The sequence below is a fragment of the Trypanosoma melophagium genome (assembly GCF_022059095.1).
Source record: "Trypanosoma melophagium isolate St. Kilda chromosome Unknown ctg37segment0, whole genome shotgun sequence".
Taxonomy (NCBI): Eukaryota; Euglenozoa; class Kinetoplastea; order Trypanosomatida; family Trypanosomatidae; genus Trypanosoma; species Trypanosoma melophagium.
Window position 1 is genome coordinate 50567 of NW_027125174.1, and position 17660 is coordinate 68226.

The following is a 17660-nucleotide window of genomic DNA, read 5'->3' on the forward strand; positions in this document are numbered from 1 at the left end:
TCATATCTCAGCTCATAATAAGAAAAGTAAAATAAAAGGAATAAACAGATAATAAAAAGCCTCATATTCCTAATACTAAATTATCTTTTTTATCTTTTTTTCTTCCTTTACCTTCACCATCACGAAACGCGCTAATATGTACACAACTGACACTTTTTTTCTCTCTTTCCCATTCGACACATCCCTTTCCCCACCACACTTGATATATATATTCCTTCTCTTCTGTCACTGTGGTGTGGTCCTTCTGAGCAAAGCTATTCACCCCACCCCTCATCTAACCCTCATACTTCCCCATTTCTTTGCCAGAGGCATACATATGTATACATCATATTATTAGAAATGTGTATAGTGTATCTATTATGTATGCTGTGAGTCTTCTCTCTTTCTTTCATTCCTTCCTTTTCAACAATGCCCTGGCAGCACGACTATTACTACTCTGCAGATCGCTGCAGGCACGGATGTGTGTCTGTCTGCCGCAGTAGTCTTCCCTTATCGTTGCTGTCCAATGGTGTGCGATGCCGTTTGCTAATAACACGCAGTGTCGCATCTGCAATCTTCTCAACAGGCGCCGTTCCCACGCTCACCTCACCCCGCTCCGGATACTCCAGCAGTGTGAAGAGCAACGCGGAGTCGTCCACGGCGCCATCGTTAAAGACAGAGGCATGTAACAACTTCACTGTCACCGCATCGAATGGAATAGCGAAAACGGACATATCATCCAATACTTGCAGAGACATGCGATGGGCATGGGGATTGCGTTCGCCACAGATACGCAGAATGTTTGCAATATCATTAAGAATAGCCGTGTCAAAGGATGACTGAGCGGCTTCCTTAATAAAGTTCTGGCAATCCTGCATATGCTTCTGCACCTTTACCAACTCCGCCTTCTGTTTATCAAGATGCTCTTGTTTAAAGGCAGAGAGACCACGCTTAAGATCATCCTTAATGTGAAAGCTGTTTAATTCATGTACTTTGTACTCCTGCAGCTTCACACGCATGGGATACATTACCTCTTCATAGAATGTTACCAGTTCCCGCACACTGGACCACGCCGTATTCTTAAACTTCTCTTTTGCCCCCGCAACCGCCTTCACAGGAGTATTGTTAGTATTATTTCCACCCTTCGCTGCCCGCACCTCTGCGGCAATCTTTGTCACATCCTCTTCGGCAGAAAGCGTCGCTATTAATGGGGCGAAGCGAGAACGGGCGAGATCGACAGTTGTGAAGAGAATCTCCGCTGGTCGACATGTCTGTTCAAGTAGTGCGGCCGGTACATTAAAGGCACGAGCCACTTCCTCCTTTGCAATGGGTGTACCTAACTTTACGGATGTCTTGGCCGGAGGAACATTCTGTAAAACGGATGCGGAGGCAACAAAGCGCAGCAGCAGGCGGCTACTATTCACAGAAGGAGCTAATCGGCGCATAACTCTCTCTATAGAAGATTATATATATATATATATATATATATATATATATATATATATATATATTGCTTGTTATTGGTACCAATGTAATTCTCTCTCTCTCTCTCTCAAGAATGAATGATAATACTATATGTATGCAAAATAGTATTATGTGTATGAAATGCTTCCCTGATATAAAAGAGTAAGAGAAAAAGAAGACAATTAACAAAAAAAAAATGATCCTCTTTATTGTAAGAAAAAAAGAAGCATTGTAGATATCACCTTGATGATTTCTTATTATGTTTTTCCGCTTTTTCTTTATTTCTTTGCTCTCCTTCTTTATTTTGCTATCATTATTTACACGATGGGATCACGTCTTCTATATCTTTTTTTTTTACACTTCTTCGCTTTCGTTATGTCAATGCCGTTAAAAACCCTTCCAAAAGAGATATTCGTATTATACATTCTTCTTCTTCCTGTTACCCTTTTGCGAAAACATGGAAACCTCATTTCCCCCAAATTTCTTCTTTATTCAATTGTCTTAACACCTCCACGAAACTCATCCAGTGTTTTGTATCCCTTCTTCTTCATAATTTCCTGCAGTTCCTTAGCAAGACGATCAAAGATAGCTGGACCTTCTTCATGCAGTGCGGTTCCCACTTGTACCATTGAGGCTCCAGCAAGAATATGGAGAAAGACATCCTCACCAGTGTATACACCACCACAGCCAAATACCAATTTATCTGGGCAACGACGATAAAATGCATTCACATTAGCTAACGCCGTAGGAAGAATGTACTTACCACCCACACCACCAAATCCTTGTTTTGGCTTAATCACAACAGTTTCCGTTGCCGGATCAATAACAAGACCATTGCCAATGCTATTAACACATGTGATAAATTTAACGAGTGGAAATTCATTCAACACCGCTGCCGCCATATCAAAATGTGCAATATCAAAGTACGGTGACATCTTCACTCCAAATGGCATTCCATATGCCTCTGATACCTCCTTTAAATACACACGCATCGTATCAAAGTCATATGCCACTTGTGGTTTGCCGGGTACATTCGGGCATGAAAGGTTTAATTCCAACACAACGCCCTTTTCTTTTGCTACAGGCGCGAGTCTCCTAGACATCGCGGCATTCTCCTCTGCGGAGAGTCCCGACATGGAGAGAAAGAGTGGTTTCCGGCTATAATCGTGCTGTTCGCTGGCATACTTTAAATAGAAATCGAATCCCAAATTGGGAAGTCCCATGGAATTAATGCTGCCGAGTGGTAATCCGCAGTATCGCGGTTCGGGGTTTCCATCACGGTGTGCGGGAGTACAACTCTTCGAGACAAGTGAACCGCTCGCAGAGGCTGTCATGCATTGCAGATCGTCTATTGTACTGCAAAGCACACCAGCGGCATTCATGAGTGGATTGGCAAACTCATGGCCGAGAATATTAAGTTTCAGACTCATATTTGTTCTTTGTAGTGTTCCTCTTTTTTGTTTTTGTTTTTATGTAATGTTGTTTGGTTGGTTGGTTCAACTTTTATTTTTTATTTTTCCCTTCCAGTCCACCCGCCCTGGTTAGAGTTGAGAATAACGAAGAGGACACATATCATCATTATCATCATTATTAATAAAGAGGTAGTGGGGTAACAGGAATATATAAGTAAGCTCAAGAGAAAAACAATAGATACAAATAACAGCCGATAAAATGTGAGATAGTATCAAACACAAAAAAAGAGAGAGAAACCTGCGTGACAGCAGGGAAATATCAACAACAACAATAACAGGTGAAGAAGAAGAAGAAGATACAAAGAAATAATGAAACCATCTAATACCGCTGTGTCTTATTCCACCTGCCTAATCATTATCATCATTTCCATCCAGTGAAAATAGTCATACACCACCATATCACCTGAACCTGCTCAGCTGTTTTTTTTTCGTTTTTATTTTCGGTTATTATCCTTGTTGCTAAATCAATGAAAAAGTAAAAAAAAAACATATTTTATTTAGTTATGATCAACTTAAATTTTTCATTCTATTTGTTGTTAGCAACAACAACAACAACAACAATCGAAAAAACAAAAACAAAAACAGTATGAACGAGAACAAAAGAAAAAAAAGGTAATAACACTTCTTCTCTTTCTTTATTTCATTCTCTTTCTTTTTTTCTTTCTTTGTTTATTTCTTTCATTATTTCCTCACGCCAATACACTCCACAAAATCGCCATACGCATAAACATACCGTATCGCATCTGCTTAAAGTACGCCGCCCGTGGGTCTGTGTCGACACTGGTGCTGAGTTCATCATTGCGAGGCAGTGGGTGCATCACAATCATCTTTTCCTTCGCTAATTGCATTCGCGCCGCATCAATTGTGATATCGGCCTTCACAGACTCAAACGACTGCAGTGCGGCGGCATCATCACTCGCAGAAGCCACAAAACGTTCTTTTTGTAAACGTGTGGTGTACAACACATCACTCGCACGCATCACTTCCTCTGTTAACGCAGACGTGCGACGAATCCTTACGCCCTTTGCTGCAATTTCCTTCTCAAGTGAATCCAGCACTTCCTGCGGCATCTGTAGTGCATCCGGGGCAACGAGAAAAACGGTTTGGAGGTTAAAATTACGCACCAACAGTTTCAATAGTGAATGTACCGTTCGACCCATCTTGAGATCGCCAATGAGGGCAATTGTGATGCCGTCCACATAACCCAACTCTGCACGAATGGTGAGTGTATCGAGTATTGCCTGTGTTGGATGTTCGCCAGCCCCATTGCCCGCATTCATGACGGGGTGTTGGGCGACAGCGACGGCCTCGTCAATTGCCGCAGTGCGTGGATGTCGCAATACCAATACATCACTATAGGCATCCAGTGTGCGAACGGTATCGGCCAATGTCTCGCCTTTACTCACGGAGGATGTCTCCACTTTAAAGTTCACAACACTTCCGCCAAGACGAATCATGGCGGCACAAAAGGAACTGAAAGTACGAGAGGAGTCTTCAAAGAAGAGCGGGGTCATAATACGGCCCTGTAATAACTGCAGTACCTCACCACTGTCCACCTTCTCTTTCATAAGAAGAGCGAGACGCATTAACGCATCAATATCCTCACGGGTAAATTGTTCAGCACTTGTCACGCTTTTGCCTTTAAGGCTAGAAACAGGTTGCAGATCTACCATTATATTTCTCTTCTTTTTTACGATATATTATTATATTATTATGTCCTGAAGACAACAATTAATATGTATGACTAATAGTACAAATGTTGTTGTATAATTTGTGCGTTTGTGTCTGTGTGATGCCGCTCCTTAAGACAATTACACGTATAGATAGAAATAAACGAAGAAAAAGTACATTAATAATATGATAAATGTTGAGTAAATTTTGTTCTCTATTCAGGCATTTTTCTTTTTGCAATATTTGATCCTCAGAAAGTGAGACATGTACTTGAAACCTACAGAAATCGGGAAACCGAATTCATTCGCCCCCTAATGAAAGTCTCGATACTTAACTCTCTCTCACTGGAGCTGCTCTTGTTTTTTTTTTCTCTCCTTTTTTCCTTTTTTTTTTTTTTTTGGCATTCCCATATCCATGGGGAATTTTTTTTTTCGTTTAAGTATATTATTAGCGTACGTGTCGGTCTTTCTGTGTGTGTGTGTGTGTATGTATGAGTGCGTGTTAAGCACCTTTGTTACTGACAATATTCAAACACCACCCTCCCTTTTTCTTCCTCTCTCACTTTTCTCTTCGTTCCTTTTCTTTTTAATTACAGTTTACTCGACGACGACGCCATGAATGTGCGGACCTCACTCATCTGCTTTTCTGTAATAGCACCTGACTGTAACCACAATGGGAGCAGCCGCGAGAGTGTGACGACCGCCTCAAAGTCATAACCAAGAGAACCGAGAAACTTCTTCGCCCCCATTTCACGATCAATAAGCACCACAATAGAAACAATCTCCAATCCAGCAGACTTGAGTCTCTCAATCGCCTCCACTTTAGTTTCACCTGTTGTAACGAGATCATCAATAATCACAACACGATCACCCTTCTTGTAGTCACCTTCAATGGCGGCCTGTGTACCGTAGGCCTTTGCCTCACGGCGTGGGTAAATAAGTGGAACATTCATCTCAAGTGCGATGGCTGTAGCAATAGGCAGTGCAGCATACGGCAATCCCGCAATACGATCAAAGCGTAAATGACGCAACACCTTCGCATACTCGCGTGCAACCATGCGAAGAATAGATGGATGTGTTACAAGTCGGCGTAGATCCAAATAGATGGGCGACTTCTTCCCAGACTTTAGCGTAAAGTTGCCAAACCGCACACAGCGGGAAGCAACGAGGGCCATTGCCAACTCTGTTGATGTACCACGGTTAAATCGAATAATGTTAATAGCTTCACAAAGTTTCTGTGCCGCCGCGTGTGGGTCCTCTGCACGGGCCACAGCACGTGAAACATTAATAAGCATTCCACTTCCATCCGCCCGCAGTCCGGCCTCAAGAGCGGCTTTAAGATCGCCGCCCTGCGCGCCAATGCCGGGAACGAGAAACCACAACGTTGGGGCTCGTGCTCGCACACGTCCCAGCGCCACCGCATCTGTGGCCCCTACAACAAGACCAACATTGTTATTATGATTCCACACTGTTTCCGCACATTCAGCAACGGTTTCGTAGAGATTGCGACCATCCACATGAAGACACTGGATTTCACCAGAACCCCTATTGGATGTCTTGCAGAGAATAAACACACCCTTTGATGCGTACTGCAGGAATGGTGAGAGAGAGTCCCCACCCATGTAAGGAGATGCCGTAATAGCGTGCGCCTTTAAGTGTTCAAAGGCAGACTTGGCGTAGGCATCAGCGGTATCAGCAATATCCCCACGTTTGGCATCCAGTACCACAGGAATGTTTGCAGGGACGTGTGCAATCACGCGTTGTAGTGCATCCCAGCCTTCTTTGCCAAAAATTCAAAGAAAGCAGCGTTTGGTTTGTACGCGGCGGCATATTCTTTCGTGGCGTCAATGAGACGGATACATTCCTCTGCAGCTACCTTAGCCGTCTTTGCACGGGGGTCAAGACCAATGCAAAGGAGCGTTGTCTTTGCTCGCTCATTTAGCATATCAAAGAAATTCGTAGACATTTTCTTTGTTTATTTTATTTATTTATTTTTTCTGTTTTTATTTTAACGTTTTATTGTTTTTTTTTATTCGACTATTTTTTTTTTTTTTTGCTGCCCTTCTCTGCTTTTCAGACTGAGGAGATATCACTCTCCTCAAAACAGATTCAAAGGCAGAAGAAGAAGAAGAGAAATAAAAAACAAAATAAATAAATAAATATTATACTTTTATCTTTCCTTCTTTCTCTCTTTTGTTGTTACCGGATCAGCAATCAGAAACAAATAAAATAATACAAATAAATTAAAAATATACACGCGAGAAAAATATATACAAAAATTAGTACTAATAGTGGTTGCTTACAAGATTAAAACAGAAGAATATTCCATTTTCTTTTTTTAAGTTTCCCTCACCTTTTACAGTGTTTTCTCCTTTTTCTTCTTTGAATCTAGGAATACTGTTAATAATTTCATCTCAGTTACAATGCCTTACCCACTAGCCGCCAATTGGCGTAGGGTGACCAGCGGCACTTTGATTTTAACATTGATTCTTGTACAACCCACTCAGTAGATAGATCAAAGCTGCGCTGTTTCGTTTCTGAAAGCCCCAAATTAAAAATACTATTGGGATTTGTATGCATAAGTCGCACAATATCCTCTATCATGAGTTGACGTGTCTTAAGTGCCTTCGGCCTTTCTGCTGTAGGATGAGGCCAACGACCGGCACACACCGTAAGCAGGAGAGGAACAACCAGTTCAATAGATGGCATTCCACTTGGTGGATTTCCCACATCATTCTTCTCCTCCAATGTGTGGGGTGCATGATCTGTACCGATGCAATCAACAGTCCCATCAAGAACACCTTCCCAGAGCCGCTCATGATGTTGTGGAGGACGTACTGGGGGATTCACTTTTACGCGAGTTCCACAGCAGCTGTAGTCATCTGTCGTTAAAAAGAGATGATGTGGTGTAACTTCTGCCGTTACGTGCAGTCCATCTAACCGTGCCCGTCGCACATGATCGAGTCCATCGCCTGTAGATAAGTGTGCAATGTGGAGATGTGTTTTATGTTGCCGGGCGAGTTCAATAGCGTAGGCGATAGATGCAACTTCCGATTCAGCAGGGCGGCGCAGGGAGTGTGAGGCGGCGTCTGTGTAGGGATGAGCCGTGCAGGCCGCGTCGTTGTGGGCCGCATGCTCACAGTGGGCAACAAGTGTGATGCCCAAACGGCCGCAGAGTGCAAATGCGGCTTCAGTGACATCACTGCTACTCTTAAGATCACCGGTGGAGTTGTCGAGGTATAATTTCAGTCCAGCACAGCGTTGCTTAAGGGCACTGTGCTGTGGGTTTGTCCAAAGTTCTTCCAGCTCCTGAAGGTGTTCGTGGGTTGTAGCACCAAAGAAGAAACGAATATCACAGAGAGATTCTACCGTTTTGGCCCGCTGAACCTTTTCGGCAAACGCTGCAATAGTCTGTGTAGGTGGTTTCGTGTTTGGCATATCACACACAACACCTATTCCACCAGCGTAGGCCGCCTCTGACTCACTCCGCATATCTCCTTTTTGCTCAAGACCAGGCTCACGGAAGTGAACATGACAGTCAACAAGAGTAGGAAGTTCAATCTTCGTCATTTTCTTTTCTCTTTTTTTTCGTCTCCGTTTATCAATGTGTTTGTGTATAAATATATATATATATATATATATATATATATATATATATATATATTCAAAGGAGTTATATGTGAACACAACGCAAAGAACACTAAATCCCTTCAATATATATCTGGATAATATATTCTGCTCTATAAATGTTTATTAAAACAGCAATAAGTAAAGGGAGGGATGAAAACTTAAAAAAATAAATATAGTAATAAGAATCTATTCTTGAAACATTGTATGTTACCAATAGACAGATGTACAGAAAGAGGAAAACAAAAACTTACACACATCATATTTACTTGTCGTTTATCAGTTCTACATCTGTAGTGAATGGTTGATTGTATGCAGAAATCATTAAATCTTCACTACATTCACACACATGTATGAGCGAATTAGAAGTAATTACCAAGAAAATAAATAAAGAACAAATTGAACTGCATCGATTTTTCTTTCGTTTTTTTTTGTAATTGCTTCTGTTGTAGATCCATTGTACCTCTTTCTTCTCATGTGGTGAATGAAAACGAGCTGAATTACAGTAATAAGAAAAAAAAAATAACTTCATTAAACTAACATGATTATGTATTCTTTCATCCTCAAATTATTTTCATTCCCACTGCTTTGCTTCTTTCTCTTAAATACCGAAATGAAATATATGTATATATCCTTTAAACTGCCGCGTTTATATGTATGTATATATATACAGGTTATCTTATTACTGTCGTATTTGACCCTGTATATCTTTGCGCTTACATTTTCTCTCTGTTGTGAGTATTGTTGTCGTTTTCTTTTTGTTTTTTTTTTCTTTTTTGCGCTTAGTTTCCACTTTTATTTCTCTCCCTCATTGCATAAATATCATTCCGCTGAAGTACAAATAAAGTGGTTGTATCCAAACACAGCAACAGAAAAAAAAAACGCAGAACTGCATAATACTCACAAGAAGATGAAAAAAAAGTAAAAGTAACAAGATGAAAACAAAACAATCCATGATTTCATATCACCCTTTTCTCCTTTCCTCCTCCTTTTTTATTATTCTGCCTTCATTTACTCTCTCTCTCTCTCTCTCTCTTTCTCTCTCTCCTTTGCTCTTCTCTTCTCTCTCCCTTTATTACCATTGCACATCACTGAAGGATCCATTTCCTGGCTGGAATACTTCCTCCAGTTCCTCCTCCGTCACAATCTTCGTCATGCGCTTCATCACTGGCTTTGAGACATGCGACATCTTCAGAAAGATGATCTCGCCCTGATTGAGTTCCACCTCCACCACACCATCAACTTCAGTCGTCAAATAGCGAATGGCCTCCAGTGCGGATTGCGTGTGGCGCTCCATCAGCGATTGCCCGGCGATCTGAGAGGCAATATGGCTGGAGTAGAGACGGAACATGTCTGCCGCGCTGCGATCGAAGCAAACATCATATAAAAATCGAAGTGCCTTTGAAAGTAACGCCATGCCTGGTGCCTCATACATCATGCCTTCACGTGTACGCACCATTCCAACACCATTTCGTCCGGCAATTTCATTTGCCATTTGAATTGCCTGCAGTGGAGTTACTTCTGTGCCATTGATATTCACACAACGGGCCGCACGGAAGGTGAGAGCGCAGAACTCTGGCGATTGCGGGCATTCACGTATTGGGCGAACAATCTGCGGTACTGGCATAGTACGTACATCCTGCACTTGATAGGTCACACCACATATACTACTATGTTCAGCAACTTGTGTGTTTGTAGCCTTTACACCATGCTTACGTAAAAAGGCAATCTTATCAGCAGCATTAGGGAAATCACTCAGAAGACGTGGATCACGCCATGGGTTGTAGACGCCCATTTGTGGATAAAATGTACGTACATAACGTTCAAAGTTAAGTTCTTTCCTTCCATGTGATGAACTTTGTGCAACAACCGTCATATGTCGATCCCTCATTGCTTTAAGGAGATGAATACCCATAACATGTTGACTTAAACTAGAAAGATACCAATTATTTGTCTCATCTCCTACCATAGCCATTACCATATCAAACGCGAGCTCTGCTAACTGGCAACGTACATCCAAAACTTCAACTGGTACTCCCATACCACGAAACTGTTCTGCAACAGCTTCACTGCTGGATTGAACACCACCAAGATAAGCGTGGAAACAAGTAAGAGAAATTTTTTCTTCTCGTAGTCGTATAGCAAGTACTTTACTGTCATTTCTGCTAGTAATGCAGAGACCCACCTTATGACGACGCAGCATCGCACAATTGTCATTCTCAATTTTATGATAAACACGTGGGACATAACTACGGTATGGTTCAATATCAATATCATTAACTGAAATATCTAAGGTTTCACAGAACATCTTAACCACATTAGGTTCAGTAAGAAGTGAAATATTATAATCCACTGCAAGTCTACGTATCCAGTAATCTGGTGGAGCATTTTCACGTGTACAACGACGAAGTACAAAATCAGAACTTTTATCACGTAATTGAATAACGAGATCAAATAATTCCTTTGTAGCAACTGCAGCATCATAGGTTGGATTATCATCTTCATATCGTTGAGTTAACACAGTATGTTTTATATCATACTCTGCAAGTACTCGTGATGTTTGAGTAGAAGTAAATAAAGGAAAACGATGGGCAATACGAGCAAAATATGGACAAAGTTCTTCTGCCATTGAATCCACATCACAACTGATAAATACACCACGTTGTGGGTAACGGAAATTCTGAGAAAGTAATGCCTTTAGAAAAACTTCATTTCTTTCTCGACCGAAAACTCCGATTTCACCTGTTGATGCCATTTCTACTCCTAGAATTGGATCTGCCCCAGCTAAACGATTAAATGAAAACATAGAAGCCTTACATCCAATATGTGTCATCTTTGCACGTTTAATTGGAACAAGATCAGATTCTCCCTGAGAGAGAAATGTGGATACCATAACAGCAGGGAATGATATACCAAGAGTCTTTGAAACAAATGGAACGGAACGTGAACTACGAATATTTGCTTCAATCACACGTAATTGTTTATCTTTGGTAAGTAAAAATTGTACATTCATAGGACCTACCACATCAAGTTCTTCTGCAATTCGTGTAGCCGCATCATAGATACGTTTCATAGTTTCTTTATCTGTATATTGAGGAGGTAAAAACATAGTGGCATCACCAGAGTGAACACCGGCATTTTCCACATGTTCACAAATAGCATAACACAAAACTCGTCCATGATGAGCAACAATATCCACATCATATTCCATCGCCCCTTCATAGTATTTACTTACAACAACAGGATGTTCACCAGAAACAAGAGAAGCTTCTGTTAAATAACGATCAATATCTGCTGCACTACCAATAACAGCCATGGCAGATCCACTTAATACATAACTTGGACGTACAAGTGTTGGGAAACCCACACGTTTGCAGAAATCATGAACTTGTTCTACACTAGTTGATAGAATCCATTCTGGTTGTGGTACACCAAGGTCATCACACATTTTAGAAAATTTATTACGGTCTTCTGCTTTATCAACATTAACAGGATCTGTACCAAGAATAGGAAGACCATGTTGTTTAAGACGAAGTGCCATATTTTGTACAATTTGTCCACCAAGTGAAATAACCACACCACGAATACGTTCCCTAAGTAAAATATCCAGAACACTTTCCTCTGCAACTTCTTCAAAGTAAAGACGATCACACTCATCATAATCTGTAGAAACTGTTTCAGGATTGTAATTAATGAGAATTACCTTATTTCCAAGACGACGTAATTCACGGGCGACAAGAACACCACCATAGTCAAATTCCACACTATTACCAATACGGTAAACACCACATCCAAGTACAGCATACATGCGTTCTGTAAAATCCACATCATCACTTTGTGCATTATAGCTGGTATATAAATAACAGCACTGGGCAGCAGGGTATTCACCAGCCACTGTATCAATTTGTTTAACTTTAGGATAAATATTTAATTCCTTACGTCGGCCACGTACATCATCTGCTGTACAACCTATATATTTCGCAATTTGAATATCACTGAATCCATGAGCCTTCATGTTCAGTAAGAAATCATATGGCATAGCATTTATTTGTCCTTTATATAAATCTACCATATCATTCTGCAAAACAACAAGTTTATATAACTTCTTAAGGAAAAAAGTATTGATCTTAGTTAAATTGTAAATTTCTTCCACTGTAACGCCTTCATGAAAAGCACGACAAATAGCAAAAATACGATCTGGTGTAGGAACTTTAACATTATGCATATAATCCCATGATTTTTTCGATTCCAATCTTACTGGAACATCAAAACCTGAATGTGATGGATCCACCATTCGTAATGCTTTTTGTAAGGCTTCTTCAAATGTACGTCCAATAGCCATTACTTCTCCAACACTACGCATCATAGATCCAAGTTCATCACTTACCATATTAAACTTATTAAGATCCCATCTTGGAGCCTTTACAACAATGTAATCAAGACTTGGTTCGAAACACGCCATTGTCATCTTGGTAACTCCATTAGCAATTTCAAAAAGACCTTTACCAATTGCAATTTTCGCCGCAACGTGTGCAAGTGGATATCCAGTTGCTTTTGATGCCAATGCAGAAGAACGTGAAAGACGTGCATTTACTTCAATAACAACATAACGATGAGAAAGAGGATCCAGACCATATTGAATATTACATTCACCAATAATACCGAGATGACGAATAATTTTAATAGATGCACTACGAAGCATATGATATTCATCATTTGTTAAGGTTTGTGATGGGGCTACAACAATAGAATCACCTGTATGAATACCCATAGGATCAAAATTTTCCATATTACATACTGTAATACAATTATCATAAATATCACGTACAACTTCGTATTCAATTTCTTTCCAACCTGCCACACTTTCTTCTAATAATACTTGTGGTGAGGCAGCAAGAGCAATTTCCACTTTATGTCTTAATTCCTCTTCGTTGTGTACAATACCACTACCTTGACCACCAAGACAATAAGCCGCACGTACCATCATTGGAAATCCGATCGTAGTAGAAACTTTTACCGCTTCTTCCACAGAAGTTACAGCTTCAGATTTGGCCACTTGTTCATTAATTTGTAATAACGCATTACGGAAGAGTTCTCTATCTTCGGTAACGGCAATAGTGGAAACAGGTGTACCGAGTACTTGAACATTATATTTTTTCAATATCCCAAGACGTTCAAGTTCCAAACCACAATTTAATGCGGTTTGACCACCCCATCCAAGTAAAATACCATCTGGTCGTTCCTTCTCAATAACACGCTCAACAGCATCTGGTGTGACTGGAACAAAGTAAAGGTGATCTGCCATTTCATCATCAGTTTGTACAGTTGCAATATTTGGATTCACAAGTACAGTTTCTATTCCTTCTTCACGTAATGCTTTAAGACATTGTGAACCACTATAATCAAATTCACCAGCTTGTGCAATGACGATACCTCCTGCTCCAAGAACGAGTACTTTACGAGGTTTATGTTTAGCAGCCAATTTCACTTTAGATAGCTTTACACGTTCAATAAATTCACCAAAAAGGTATTCTGTATCTTGAGGTCCACAACGTCCTTCAGGATGAAACTGTACTGCACAAAAAGGTTTCGTTTTATGCCATAAACCTTCATTACTGTCATCATTAGGATTATAAAAGTATTCACACCATTCTTCTTGAGGTAATGATTTAAAATCAACAGCGAAACCGTGATTTTGAGTTGTAATCACCACTTTTCCATCAATACGGCATGTACACGGTTGATTTTGTCCACGATGTCCATATTTCATTTTATATGTAGATCCACCTGCTGCAAGGGCTAACATTTGATTACCCATACAAATACCAAAAATAGGTTTATCTTGAGTAAGAGCCCATCTTACATTTTCAATCGTCTTTGTACACATTTGTGGATTACCAGGACCATTAGAAATAAAAAGACCATCATATGTCTCCTTTGTTATATCCCAATCATGCGGAATCACAACCAGCGTTACATCGTACCTTAACAAACACCTTAAAGTATTCAATTTAACACCCATATCAATAACAAGAATAACAAGTGTACCATGTCCATATGTACGACGTGTAGTAGTACTAACTTCTGCTACCAAATTACGTGTATTGGGATCTACAAAAGGTACATCTGCGCCACCAATAACAATCTTTCCAAGAGCTGTTCCCATTTCACGAAGTTTCAAAACAATACTGCGGGTATCAACCATCATAAGACCTGGAATCTTATTACGTTGCAGCCAATGTCCAAGTGTTTCGTAGAGTTGCCAATGTGAGGGATCTTCACAGTACTCTGAAACCACCACCGCACTCACATGAATTTTACCATTCATACTCTCAAAATACCTCGTCATTCCAAAATGATCCACTTCAAGCGGGGGAATACCATAATTACCAATCATTGGAGATGTTAACACAAGAATCTGTCCCTGATACGATGGATCCGTCAGACTCTCTGGGTATCCCACCATACCTGTAGCAAACACCACCTCACCAGCCACACTCTCATCGTAACCGAAGGAGAAGCCTTGGAAGCGTTCACCGCCGTGCAAAACAAGTTCAGCTTTCGTTCTTTGCTTCATAATTAAAATACGAATTTATTCTTTTTTTATTGTATTTCTCTTTCTTTGTTTGTTTGCTTGTTTGTTTTTTTAGTCGTCTTGCTAATGGCAGTAGTAATAAGTGGTTCGCTTCTCGGTGGTATGAGTAGAACTATATGTAATTGGTAATAATGGTATTATTAGTAATGAGAGTCAACGTAATATTTATTAATAATTAATGATTTATTATTTGTAGATAATACTGATAATCACAGAGTCAAACGTAATATCGATTCAAATACACTCTAGTGAAATCTTATGTTTTCCTTATGAGTACGCCTTAATACGTGTAATCCTTGTTGATTTTGCTATTCTTTTTCTTTTTTTCGTTTTTTAGTCCACTGAAAAAAAAAATTTAGAAAATGAAGCTAAAAAAAAAAACCAAAACAAACTGGTCTGTCTTTTGTTTTTCACTTCTATTTCCTTTTAGTTGATGAGTTTCCCTTCGTTTTTGTTTTTCTTTCCCTTTGTAAAAGTACTTGTTCTGTTTTCCCTCGTTATTTTTATTCCTGATGTAAGAGATTGCTGTTGTTGTTGTTTGTTTCTTTCTTTGTTTGTTTGTTTTATTTTTTTATTTTTTTATTAATTGCCTTTTTTTATTCGTTTGTATACGTGTGGGTGAGTGCGTGTATGTGTGTGCTAATGGGAAACCGCTAACTGTGTTTGTTTGAAGAAAAGAATAAAAGGAGAAAAAAGAAAAGTGATAATACAATAGTAAATAAACAGAGATATAAATAGAGATACTTACATAAACAGAGAAATATATATATATATATATATATATATATATATATATATATATATATACAAGTGTTTATTCCTTTCTTCTTGTGTTGTTGCAGAGAAATCCTCTCTCAGAATCTGAATAAAAAAACGCATGGAAAAAAAAGAAAAGAAACAATGAAGAAAATAAGAAAAATGTCAAGAAGAAAACCAAAGAAAAATCAGGTAAACAGATTGTCCATTTTCTTTCTTATTTTCTTTTTATGATTTATTTTTTTTTTCTTTTCTTCCTCCTCAACTCTGCATATATATTTTTTTGTTGTTTTTGTTATTTTATGTATTATTGTTTCCTCCATCTTATGTTAATCATCACTTTGCTTTACTTTAGTTCTCATTACACCACACATGGGTGTGTGTGTTTAGATAATAATAATAATAATAATAATAATAGTAATAATAGTAATAATAATAATATGAGTCTAAAGCTATTTTTTTTTTATAAATGCACTCTTTTTTCCTTTTTGATCGTTCACTTTCACTTTCATTGATGTTTTTTGATTGTTTCTGTGTTTGTAGGAACATTTTAATTTATTTTTATTTTCTATTTGTCGTCCACTTGGCAAAAAGAAAACGTGTTTGCTTACAATCGCAAACATTTTGACTCAACAATACTAACAGTAACAATACTAATGATAATAATAATAATAATAATAATAATAATAATAATAATAATAATAATAATAATAATAATAATAATAATAGTAGAACTGATGGTTATTAGCAGGTAATAGATAGCTCAGAGCAGCACCTTTAGTAAGAGCAAGAAAAAAAAAGACGTCACCTAACACTTGAAATAATAGAATGCATTTCATTTTAGGAAATCCCAAAAAGAAATATAAAGAGGAGTTTTTACGAGAATGCAAATCACACATACACATTTTACAATCACAGAAAAATACACACGCATAGAGTGGGTGACACAAGAGAAAAAGAAATAATAACAACAATCATCATCACTATAATAGTAGCCGTAATAAACCACTCACATCCATAGACAAGAAAGAAATGTACATTGCATATATGTGTCATTCTATTTGTGTGCAACCATGTAAAAGTGTTTCTCTATGAAATACTATATATATATATATATATATATATATATATTTCTTGAGATTTGGCTTATACCCGGTAGTATCTTCCTATGTAACGTTCCTCTCCGCCAGTCTTGTGCTGCAGCAGACATGTTACTATCATTCCCATACATGCGACAACTGCGATGGAAAATCCAATCGGCAGTACTTCCTTCATGTGATTTTTGATCACTCCCTGCACCACGCCCCTGCACGTTGATGTAAATCCATTAATCCTCCTCTGCTCCTCCGGCGTACACACCGGACAAACCCCATCACTGCTGTTACTATTCATAATATTAATATTAATATTATTATTATTATTACTGTCTGGAAAAAGAGTTGGGGGAGTGACGGTGGTGGTATTAGTGGCATTGCACAGTGTCTCCCAGCCCGAGCACTCAAACTGCAGTTCAAACGCACACAACTCCGCCGGGTGTTGCCCCACCGCCTCGCGCCAGCCGCTCGTTAAGTCGACACGCGAGGACCCGACGAGTGTGTACGCCGCAGACACCGCGAGGGCCACCGCAAACACCGCGAGGAGTGAAATAAAATACAAAACCCGCAGGCAGACATTCCGCGTGCAGAGCGCGAGAAATCCAACAAGCGAAAAGGCGAGAAGCGCCGAAAAGGCGGCGATGTAGGCGGTGAACACGGCGGTGCAATACGGACATAACGCCTGCAGCGCCGCCTCGACGGTGTGGCGCTCAATCAAACCCACAGCGAGTCCACTGACGGCGCCGGCCGTGAGGAGCACATTCACGCCCATCATGAGAGCCCGGAAGAACAGCAGACACGCACTGTTGTGATCCTCCGCAGCTGGGTAATAGTAATCATCGTAATAAGAGGTGAATCCCATTGGTTTAACAATAGAGAAGGAAGAAGCAAAAGAGGATCCAATAAAAAAAAGAAAAAAAAGAAAAAGCTACTTGTATATTGGAGATACTACGGATCTATTTGTAATAATAAATAATACCTTTTTTTTTCCTTTGCTCGGAAA

At 39.5% G+C, this 17660-nt stretch overlaps 7 protein-coding genes across 7 annotated transcripts; all 7 read right to left on the reverse strand.

The window, feature by feature from the left end:
- Positions 1 to 431: 431 nt before the first annotated feature.
- On the reverse strand, positions 432 to 1424 carry LSM04_002357 (uncharacterized protein; the record flags this gene model as incomplete). The annotated part of the gene is made up of 1 exon (XM_067335793.1): positions 432 to 1424. One exon carries the CDS (start codon positions 1422 to 1424, stop codon positions 432 to 434), a length of 993 nt encoding a protein of 330 aa, XP_067188337.1.
- Positions 1425 to 1931: 507 nt separating this feature from the next.
- Positions 1932 to 2873, reverse strand: LSM04_000688 (Dihydroorotate dehydrogenase domain; the record flags this gene model as incomplete). The annotated part of the gene is made up of 1 exon (XM_067335794.1): positions 1932 to 2873. The coding sequence occupies one exon, from the start codon at positions 2871 to 2873 to the stop codon at positions 1932 to 1934; it is 942 nt and encodes a 313-aa protein (XP_067188312.1).
- A 731-nt stretch (positions 2874 to 3604) lies between these two features.
- LSM04_008900 (Aspartate/ornithine carbamoyltransferase) lies at positions 3605 to 4588 on the reverse strand (the record flags this gene model as incomplete). Its single annotated transcript, XM_067335795.1, has 1 exon — positions 3605 to 4588. The coding sequence occupies one exon, from the start codon at positions 4586 to 4588 to the stop codon at positions 3605 to 3607; it is 984 nt and encodes a 327-aa protein (XP_067188465.1).
- Positions 4589 to 5175: 587 nt separating this feature from the next.
- LSM04_003564 (Orotidine 5'-phosphate decarboxylase domain) lies at positions 5176 to 6551 on the reverse strand (the record flags this gene model as incomplete). Its single annotated transcript, XM_067335796.1, has 2 exons — positions 5176 to 6362; positions 6440 to 6551. 2 exons carry the CDS (start codon positions 6549 to 6551, stop codon positions 5176 to 5178), a joined length of 1299 nt encoding a protein of 432 aa, XP_067188359.1.
- A 452-nt stretch (positions 6552 to 7003) lies between these two features.
- On the reverse strand, positions 7004 to 8155 carry LSM04_009226 (Amidohydrolase-related; the record flags this gene model as incomplete). The annotated part of the gene is made up of 1 exon (XM_067335798.1): positions 7004 to 8155. One exon carries the CDS (start codon positions 8153 to 8155, stop codon positions 7004 to 7006), a length of 1152 nt encoding a protein of 383 aa, XP_067188471.1.
- Positions 8156 to 9287: 1132 nt separating this feature from the next.
- Positions 9288 to 14789, reverse strand: LSM04_002758 (Carbamoyl-phosphate synthetase; the record flags this gene model as incomplete). Its single annotated transcript, XM_067335799.1, has 1 exon — positions 9288 to 14789. One exon carries the CDS (start codon positions 14787 to 14789, stop codon positions 9288 to 9290), a length of 5502 nt encoding a protein of 1833 aa, XP_067188347.1.
- A 1920-nt stretch (positions 14790 to 16709) lies between these two features.
- Positions 16710 to 17519, reverse strand: LSM04_007914 (Tetraspanin/Peripherin; the record flags this gene model as incomplete). The annotated part of the gene is made up of 1 exon (XM_067335800.1): positions 16710 to 17519. One exon carries the CDS (start codon positions 17517 to 17519, stop codon positions 16710 to 16712), a length of 810 nt encoding a protein of 269 aa, XP_067188446.1.
- Between the last annotated feature and the right edge of the window lie 141 nt (positions 17520 to 17660).